Raw genomic sequence first — 8609 nt, forward strand, 5'->3', positions numbered from 1 at the left:
GCTGTTTCGGCCATCGGGAGAGTTTCGGGGGTCACCGGTATTGTACCGGGACCACCGGAAGGGTCCCGGAGGTCCACCAGGTGGGGCCACCTATCCCGGAGGGCCCCGTGGGCTGAAGTGGGGAGGGAACCAACCCCTGGTGGGCTGGTGCGCCCCTCCCCTTGGGCCCCCCTGCGCCTAGGGTTGGGAACCCTAGGGGAGGGGGCGCCTCCACTTGCCTTGGGGGGCAAGTTCCCCCCTTGGACGCCCCCCCCCCCTAGGAGATCCCATCTCCTAGGGCCGGCGCCCCCCTGGGGACCCTATATAAAGAGGGGGGAAGGGAGGGCAGCCGCACCCTTGCATCTGGCGCCTCCCTTCCCCCTTGCTACACCTCTCCCTCCCGCAGACGCTTGGCGAAGCCCTGCCGGATCCCTGCTGCATCCACCACCATGCCGTCGTGCTACTGGATCTTCATCAACCTCTCCTTCCCCCTTGCTGGATCAAGGAGGAGACGTCACGCTAACCGTACGTGTGTTGAACGGGGAGGTGCCGTCCGTTCGGCGCTAGGATCTCCGGTGATTTGGATCACGACGAGTACGACTCCCTCAACCCCGTTCTCTTGAAAGCTTCCGCTCGCGATCTACAAGGGTATGTAGACGCACTCCTCTCCCCTCGTTGCTGGAAGAACTCCTAGATTGATCTTGGTGAACGTATAATTTTTTTATTTTATGCAACGTTCCCCAATACTTAACAGTACGGTGGTTCCTATGACTCAACAAAGAAGAAAAAGGAAACAACGAAACAACCAAGTCTTCGCGCTCCATAGTCTTCACACGATGTCTCCTCATGTCATAGTCTTCAATGTGAATATCTTCACATACCACATTTGTCTTCAATGTCTTCATACATTTTTAGGGGTCATCTCCGGTAGGTAAACCGAATCAATGATGGACTACTACCTGTGTTATCCTGCAATTCTCACAAACACATTAGTCCCTCAACCAGGTTTGTCGTCAATACTCCAAAACCAACTAGGGGTGGCACAGATGCACTTACAATTGTCCACCACCAAACAGAGAGGTTGTTATTTTTCTTGTTCCAGTTGTAAGTTCACCCTCGACTCATAACTGAATTTGTTTTGTCCCTGTTGCATTCCCACCCTCGACTCGCAGCTGGGTCTCGACATTTTTTTATCCCAGTTGCAAGTCCACCCTCGACTCGCAACTGGATCTCAATCTATTTTAGTCCCAATTGCAAGTCCACCTTAGACTTGCAACTGGGAAGCGGCCTTTTTCTCCAGTTGCAAGCCCATCGACTCATAAGTAGGGCTCGTTTTCAGTTGATAGTTCAACCTCGACTCACAACTGGGGTAAACTTTTTTTGTCCCACTTGCAAGTCTACCGTCGACCCTCAACTAGGTTCAATCTTTTTTGTCCCAATTGCAAGTCCACCCTTGACTCGCAACTGGGGCCCGACCTTTTTTTTTGGTCTTAGTTGCAAGTATACCCTCGACTCACAACTAGGGCTCAACACTTTTTTTTGTCCTAGTTGCACGTCCACCTTCGACTCGCAACTAGGGCGCGGCTTTTTTCTTCCAGTTGCAAGTCCACCCTTGAATCACAACTGGGCCCCGATCTTTTTTGTCCCAGTTGCAAGTCCACCATCTACTCGTAAATGTGCCCATAGTTTGTTGTTGTCCTAGTTGCAAGTCCACCTCGACTCACAACTGGGTTGTATTTTGTTTTTTCATCTCAGTTACAAGTCCACCCTCAACGTGCAACTCGTATCATTGTTTTATATACTTCTCTCAGTTACAAGACCACCCTCGACTCGCAACTAGGCACGTAGTTTGTTTTATCCCAGTTGTAAGCCCATCCTTGACACATAACTGAGTATGTGTTTTTTCATCCTAGTTGCAAGTCCATCCTTAACTCGCAACTGGAAGCGTAATTTGTTTTATCCTAGTTGCAAGCCGACCCTTGACCCTCAATTGGTCTCATAGTTTATAGTTGTCCTAGTTGTAAGTACATCCTCAACTCGCAACTCAGCTCGTAGTTCTCCCAGTTACAAGCCCACCCTTTGACTCACACCTAGGCATGTGCTTTTTTGCAACACGCAACTTGCTCCAACCCCTATCTAGTTCCATTTCCAATCCCAACATGTAAACCCACCCGACCGAGTTGCGGCTCCAAGTCAAACATGCAACTCATGCCCGACATAGTTGCATGTCCATTCTCGGCGCGCAACTCGTTCCACCCAGTACCACTATATAGTTGTATTTTTTTTCAAATACATGTCCACTTTTGTAATACACACTGTATGTTTTTCTGTATACACGGGAACATTCTTTAAGACACACTGAACATTTTTTTCAAAATACATGATGAATATTTTTTTCAAATACAGGCCCGAGCATTTTTTAGAATACATGGTAAACGTTTTTTTAATTCCTACTGATCTTTTTTTCTAAATGGTATGATATTTTTTAAAAAATTTATGCGAACATTTTCTTTACATTGCATAAAATAAATTCTATAAAATGTCATGATTTTTTTGAAATACGTGACGTTTGTTTTTAAAAAATTGTCACGAACATTTCTTTGAATGTTATGATTTTTTTCCCATTGTATATTTCATTTTTTGAAACATCACAAACATTCTTTTCAAATGCATGAACATTTTTAAAATTTCAATATTTTCTAAATGGTGCAAAACAATATTTAAAATATATTATTAAAATAAAAATAGAATAAATTTATTCATCTTGTTCAAAAAATGTTTGGAATTTTCAAAAGTGTCCACGCTCTAAAACTTGTTCGGCGATTTTAAAAATTGTCCATGTTTTGAAAAATTGTTCAAGAAGAAATTGTTCGGAATGCCAAATTTTGTTCTTATTATTCAAAATAATGGCATTATAAAGTTTGTTCACTTTTGAAAAATACTTTTCAAAATTTTAAAATTGTTTGTGTTTTCAAAAATATTGGACATCTAAAAGAAACATAATCTGTAAGAAAAAGGTTTCAAAAAATTTCAAACATGTCTTCTAATCTGGACGTTGTGCTATGTTCTTAAATGATCCCCGTTTCCTAATCGTCAACATCAGTTATCTGTCGGAGTGGTAGAAACTATCGGTTCCCTGGTATGAGGTCCCGAGTTCAATGTAAGATAATATCTCACATCTAGAGGTTATATAGTCAGACTCTTTAAGAAAATTGTTCCGCGGAAGAAAGAAAAAGTGAACAAAAGCCTCAAAAATTGTCACCGCCAACTAGATCGTACAAACGGCAGCACACAACTTCTTTTTTTGAACTTAACGGCAGCACACAACTTTTTTTTTGAAAACTACTTGGCGCACTTTATTAAACTCATATCAAAGTTACATCATCCACAATGTCCGAAAGTAAAAAGCTGGGAGGATCACCATCCCAAACAAGAGTAGTATTTAAATTAAAACTATGTCTAGCAAGATTGTGCGCCAATCTATTAGCCTCCCTAGGGCAATGAGTGAAGGATACCACACCAATACGGTATGCTTTTTGAAAACAATCAGCCAAAGTAGCAGTATAGGGGCTCCAAATCTCAATCACGCCATTGCATGCTTGAATAACTTCCAATGACTTGATGACAGCCGAGTCCTTCAACCAACTCTAGTCCTTGCTGAATAGCTACTGCTTCCGCCGTTGTTGCATCAAGGAGATGATGAAGCAACCAGGATGCTCCCGCAAGTGCCTCTCCTCGGTTGTTTCGAAGAATTGCTGCAGCTGCACCCGTTCCATCTTCAAAAAAAGCAGCGTCAACATTTAATTTATAACAATTGATTGGAGGTTTCACCCACATAACTTTATCCGGTTTCTTCTGATCCGCAGCTCGAGAAAAGTTACTTGTGATCGCTTGGATAGCGAACACAACTTAGTACAATAAGAACACGGAACAAAGGCACAAATACCATACTTTCTGTTTGCAGAAGTTGCGTAGGAGCATGCATCGACCACTACACCTCGCCTCAGTGCGGTGCAACAAGGCTCACACCAACGCCAATAAGCATCCGAATATGACTAATTAAGACAACCCACTCTGTCGAAATTACTAGACCAAATTAGTACTGTAGTTCTTGTGGTGAATGAACTTCACCGCAGTGAACGGCTGGAGGCGTGCACTAGATGGCAAGGAGACGAGCCCCGAAGAAACGCCATTTCCCCGCTCCACAAGAACGACGACATGCCACCGCCCCACTAGTCGCCGCCTCCTCCAGCACCTCCTTCCCTGCCGCTGCCGCGCAGAAGGAGGCGACCGGCGCCGAGGCGTATCTGCGGGTCCAGCGCCTGGCCTTCTGCTCGAAGAGACCCCGCTGGTCCCTGTACTGCAGGGCGGCGTCGCGGCGGACGGGGAGGTCAAGCAGGGGGTCGTAGAGGACGGAGACGACGGACAGGAGGGCCGTGCTAATCGTGATCGCTGGGCTCCACCACTCCCCGAAGATGTCCAGGGCCATCCTCCCCTCCGGCCCGATGTTGGGATGGTACACCTGCAGAGATCACGACGGGTATGGGGAAGGGGTCAAACGACGTACCGCGCGATCAGTCTCCAATCCTCTGTTGCCACGCGGAACACGCGCACACGTACCTTGGTTTTGAAGGTGAGCTTGATGGGCTTCATGGGGTACTTCTTGGGGATCGCGACGTCGACGGGGAACGTGCCGCCGGCGTAGGGGCTGCCGTCGGGCCCGTCGATGACCACCTCCCAGTGGAACAGATCCGTCACGGGCGCCGGGCCGGGCCGACAGAACGCCGGGGGGTCGAGCCAGAGCAGCTTCAGTTCCTTGCGGATCCGCCTGATCGCCCAGTCGGACTCCGGCATGGTCGGCGGCGGTGGTGCTCGCACACTCATCCTCCCCCTTCCCGTTTGCCCCGCCTCTGTGGTGCAAGGAAATCTGCAGTACTAGCTAGGTAGATGCTCACAGCTCCGGCTTGGATGCTTTATATGGATGGCTCGACTTTCTGGAGACCTTGACTTGGAGACGCAACGCTGCGTCAGACCACACTCTAATACACTTTTCAGAAAATAGACCACACTCTACATGATAGGGTAAGATCAGTTTACGTTGCTGTCAAGAGCTAATCTGGGAGATACTCTGAAAAGGGAGCCTCAAAAATTGTTTCTCACTGTGCTCTAATAATTGGGTGTGTTTAGGTTTCAGTTGATGAGAGTGGTTTTTCTACACCCAGCTTGGTGCACCCACACTACACCCACACAAGAAAACATAGTAAACCATTTCAAAAAAAATCTGAAATTTTGTGGGAATGACTATGAACAAATGTTAGAAATGCTTGCAAAGTTTGATGGTCAAATGACATTCGAGGAGCTCTGTAAAAAAAACAAAATTACTCAAAATATATGTGCACTGTTTGAGCACAATTTGTAAGAAAAAATGTACAATGCTCCTCGGATGTCATATGAGCACAAAACTTTGCAAGTACTTCTGACATTTGTTCATAGTCATTTCCACAAAATTTCAGATTTTTTTTCGAAATATTTTGCTATGTTTTCTTGCGCGGGTGTGCCGTGGGTGCATCGAGCTGGATTTCAGCCACTACTTGCCCCTCAGTCGACTGAGATTTAATCAAGTTTTAGTCAAGTGATATAGTATATAAGAAAAAAAAACTGAAAACATAATTTGTACTCCATCCGGTCCTTTTTAGTTCGCATATAAGATTTGTCTGAAGTCAAACCTGATAAATTTTGACCAAATTTATAGAAAAAATACAAACATTCAGAATGTCAAATCATCGTCATTAGATGCATCATGACTTTAGTTTTCATATCCTATAAATTTAGCATTGTGGATGTTAATATTCTTTTATATAAATATGGTGAAACTTTACAAAGTTTGACTTCAGATTATTCTTATATGCAAAGTAAAAATGACCCGAGGGAGTACACATCTTCATGCAAGATCAAAAGAATATAGCATCCACTGGGACATAACGAAGTGTGCCCTGCTCTCGCTAGGGTTCCTCCCCTAGCGTCCTCCCGCCGCCGCCGGCCGTCCTAGCGCCCCCCGCGCCGCCGCCGGCCGCCGGTTGCTCGAAGCCCGGCCCCGCCCCTCCCTCCTCCCTCCCGGATCCGCCGCTGCGCCGCCTCCCCGGGAGGTGGGCGGGGCGGCGCGCGGTCTCCTCCTTCTAGGCGGCCCCCTCCCTCTTTCCCCCTGCCGCTGCCGGCAGTCGCCACTGGTGCTGGCCCGGGTGGTGTCGGCGGCGGCGGACTCCGTGCGCTCGTTTCTTCTTCCCGGGGCAGGAGATGGCAGCGGTGCAACTCGGTTTAGCGGTGGTCCGGCCCTGCGGCGGTGAGCGAGGTGGTGGCGCAGCTCCTTGGCGGCGGGACGACTTGGTGGTGCAGGGTGGTCGGTGGCGCGCCCCGGGCCCAGATCGGGGCCTTGCAGGCCCCATTTGGGTCCTAGCGGGCCGACCTCCAGCGCGGCTTCGGTGTCTTCTGCACGTTGGGGAAGAGGAGCAACTTGGACCAGGGGCGGCGACGCCGACAGCGTTCCTCCTGCAGCGCGAAGGTGGGAGCTTCACGGGCCTATGAGGGCCCGGCCAGGCCTGTGGGCCCACGGGCCTGGTATGCTCCTGCTATTGCGTTCGGTCAACTACCGTCATTGACGGTGGAGGTTGAGCCCTCCCGCGTGCCGACGGTGTTGCTGCCTCTAGTCCCGGCTCCTGCTCTTCGGTGTGCAGATCTCTCTTCGTGTTGCCGTGGTGAGACAGAGTGGAAGCCTCAAGACCATGTTGGTGCAGGATGGTGGTCGGTTTGGTGAAGGGCTCTGGAGCGCCAGATGTGAAGGTTGGGATCGGGAGAAATCTCAGTTGGCTTGACCGACACCGACACAGTGGCACCTGAGGGTGCCACCGGACCTCCCTGGAGGGAGTCGGGGGTTACCCTTCCTCTCTCCTCGTTGCGTGTCGGGGGAAACCCTTGGCAGCAGCGTCGTCACCTTCGCGTCCCTTCTTAAAGGTGTTGATTGGTACCGGCGCTTCGGAGTCTAGGAGCTAGGTGGGAGATTTCCGGCGGGCACAGTGATTGCGAGGCTTCTTCGTTTTTGTTGATCCGCCGTTGTAGCCATTTGTTTCTTTTGTCTTTCTCTTTCAGTTCTTTTGGGCGTGTCTGTACTGCTTCTGCCCCAACACTTATCATTGGTTGTATCAGTTGGTTGCTTTGTAATACAAACCGGGGGGAAACCCTTTTTCGGAGATAACGAAGTGTCTCTCGACTAACACTTAGAAAAATTGCTAATAATTTTTATATGCTCTAAAGTGCTGGCCAGACTATCGTTAATGTCAATGCTTGTTTTTTTCAAAGGTAGATTTTTCAGGTTCTTGTGGCGTGGAGGTTCATGATCACGCAGGATTCTTCTCGGCAGCGGCAACTGCAAAAGTTGAGAATGTCCCTATTGTTGTGTCAGTCGAGGTTGTGGCATTGTGTGAAGGTATGAAGCTGGCTAACCGGATGGGGCGCAATGATTTTTGTGCGCATGGATAATATCACAGTGGTTCAAGCTCTTAACCAGGATAAGTATTCTATGGTGGCAGCCTTTATATTAGATGCTTGTCGTCGGGAGATAAGTGAGTTCGGATAGTCTTGTATCAGTTTTTGTAATAGGTTCGGTAGTAGCTCATGTGCTAGCTGAATGGGGTCGTGAGAACCAACCCTCGGTTTGGTTTGATTCACCCCCGTATTTTAACATTAAGTTCTTAACGGACGAATGATGTAACTGTGGTTTGATTTTTAATAAAGCTAGTTATGTAGGCCTTCTTGTCAAAAAATGGGGCTTGTTCGGTTAGGCAAGGGTTGAAGAGTTTGTAGGCGATTGAGGGGGCATTGACCGAACAAGCCCTAATATAGGACCCGCCGCACTCTACCCAACATGGATCCGCTCGCCGCCACGTACCTCCTGCAAGGATACGGCCTCTAACCGCATGACACTACCGTCGCCTCCTACAGCGAGGGTGCCACAATCGTTGTGTGCCTTGCAGGCTCCTCCTGGGTAGCCGCTAGGCCCTCTGGCTCGACACCTCCAATGTTACCGAGTAGGCAAGTGCCGACACTTGAGGTCATGCTTGGGTTGCTTGGCTCTCCACCGTTGTTTGCCATAGGCGGCGGCATAGAAACCGCATGCAACATGACACTCAGACCCTCTCTAACGCATTGTTGGCCACTCAAGCACCTGACATGTCGAGGCCTAGGGTTGCCCGCCACAGCTGGGGGCTCGTGGCGTCTGGCAATGTGAGAAGGGTTATGATGGTCGGGAGGAGAGGGAAGGAAGGGGCATGATAAGGTAGCATCGGTGGCAGGATGCTAACAGCAGCTATGCGGGTGCTGGAGATCGATTTTGGGCAGTAGCAGTGAAACTAGGGGCACTCATGGTGAGGCAGTTGATGGAAATTTCCCTCCATCCACTCCTAGGAGAATATTGCCCTATGGGTTGTTGAGGGTTTCGGTTAGGTTTTTCTTATAAACTGGATCAATCTTTTCCTAAAGCGAGGTCATGGTCAGATGGGGATTTCTACCCTCTATTTCTAAAAGAACTCCTAAAAGATCATCTAGTGCACTCAAAAATATCCTTCACGTCCTCGAGG

The 8609-nt window shown here is 48.6% G+C and overlaps 1 protein-coding gene across 1 annotated transcript; it reads right to left on the reverse strand.

Annotated features, from left to right (window-relative positions):
* Positions 1–3846: 3846 nt before the first annotated feature.
* LOC119345868 (ubiquitin-conjugating enzyme E2 11-like) lies at positions 3847–4942 on the reverse strand. The gene is made up of 2 exons (XM_037615720.1): positions 4600–4942; positions 3847–4501 (listed from the first exon to the last, which is right to left on the reverse strand). Exons 1-2 carry the CDS (start codon positions 4861–4863, stop codon positions 4136–4138), a joined length of 630 nt encoding a protein of 209 aa, XP_037471617.1. The 5' UTR covers positions 4864–4942; the 3' UTR covers positions 3847–4135.
* Between the last annotated feature and the right edge of the window lie 3667 nt (positions 4943–8609).

The sequence above is a fragment of the Triticum dicoccoides genome, unplaced genomic scaffold (assembly GCF_002162155.2).
Source record: "Triticum dicoccoides isolate Atlit2015 ecotype Zavitan unplaced genomic scaffold, WEW_v2.0 scaffold32065, whole genome shotgun sequence".
NCBI classification, from domain to species: domain Eukaryota; kingdom Viridiplantae; phylum Streptophyta; class Magnoliopsida; order Poales; family Poaceae; genus Triticum; species Triticum dicoccoides.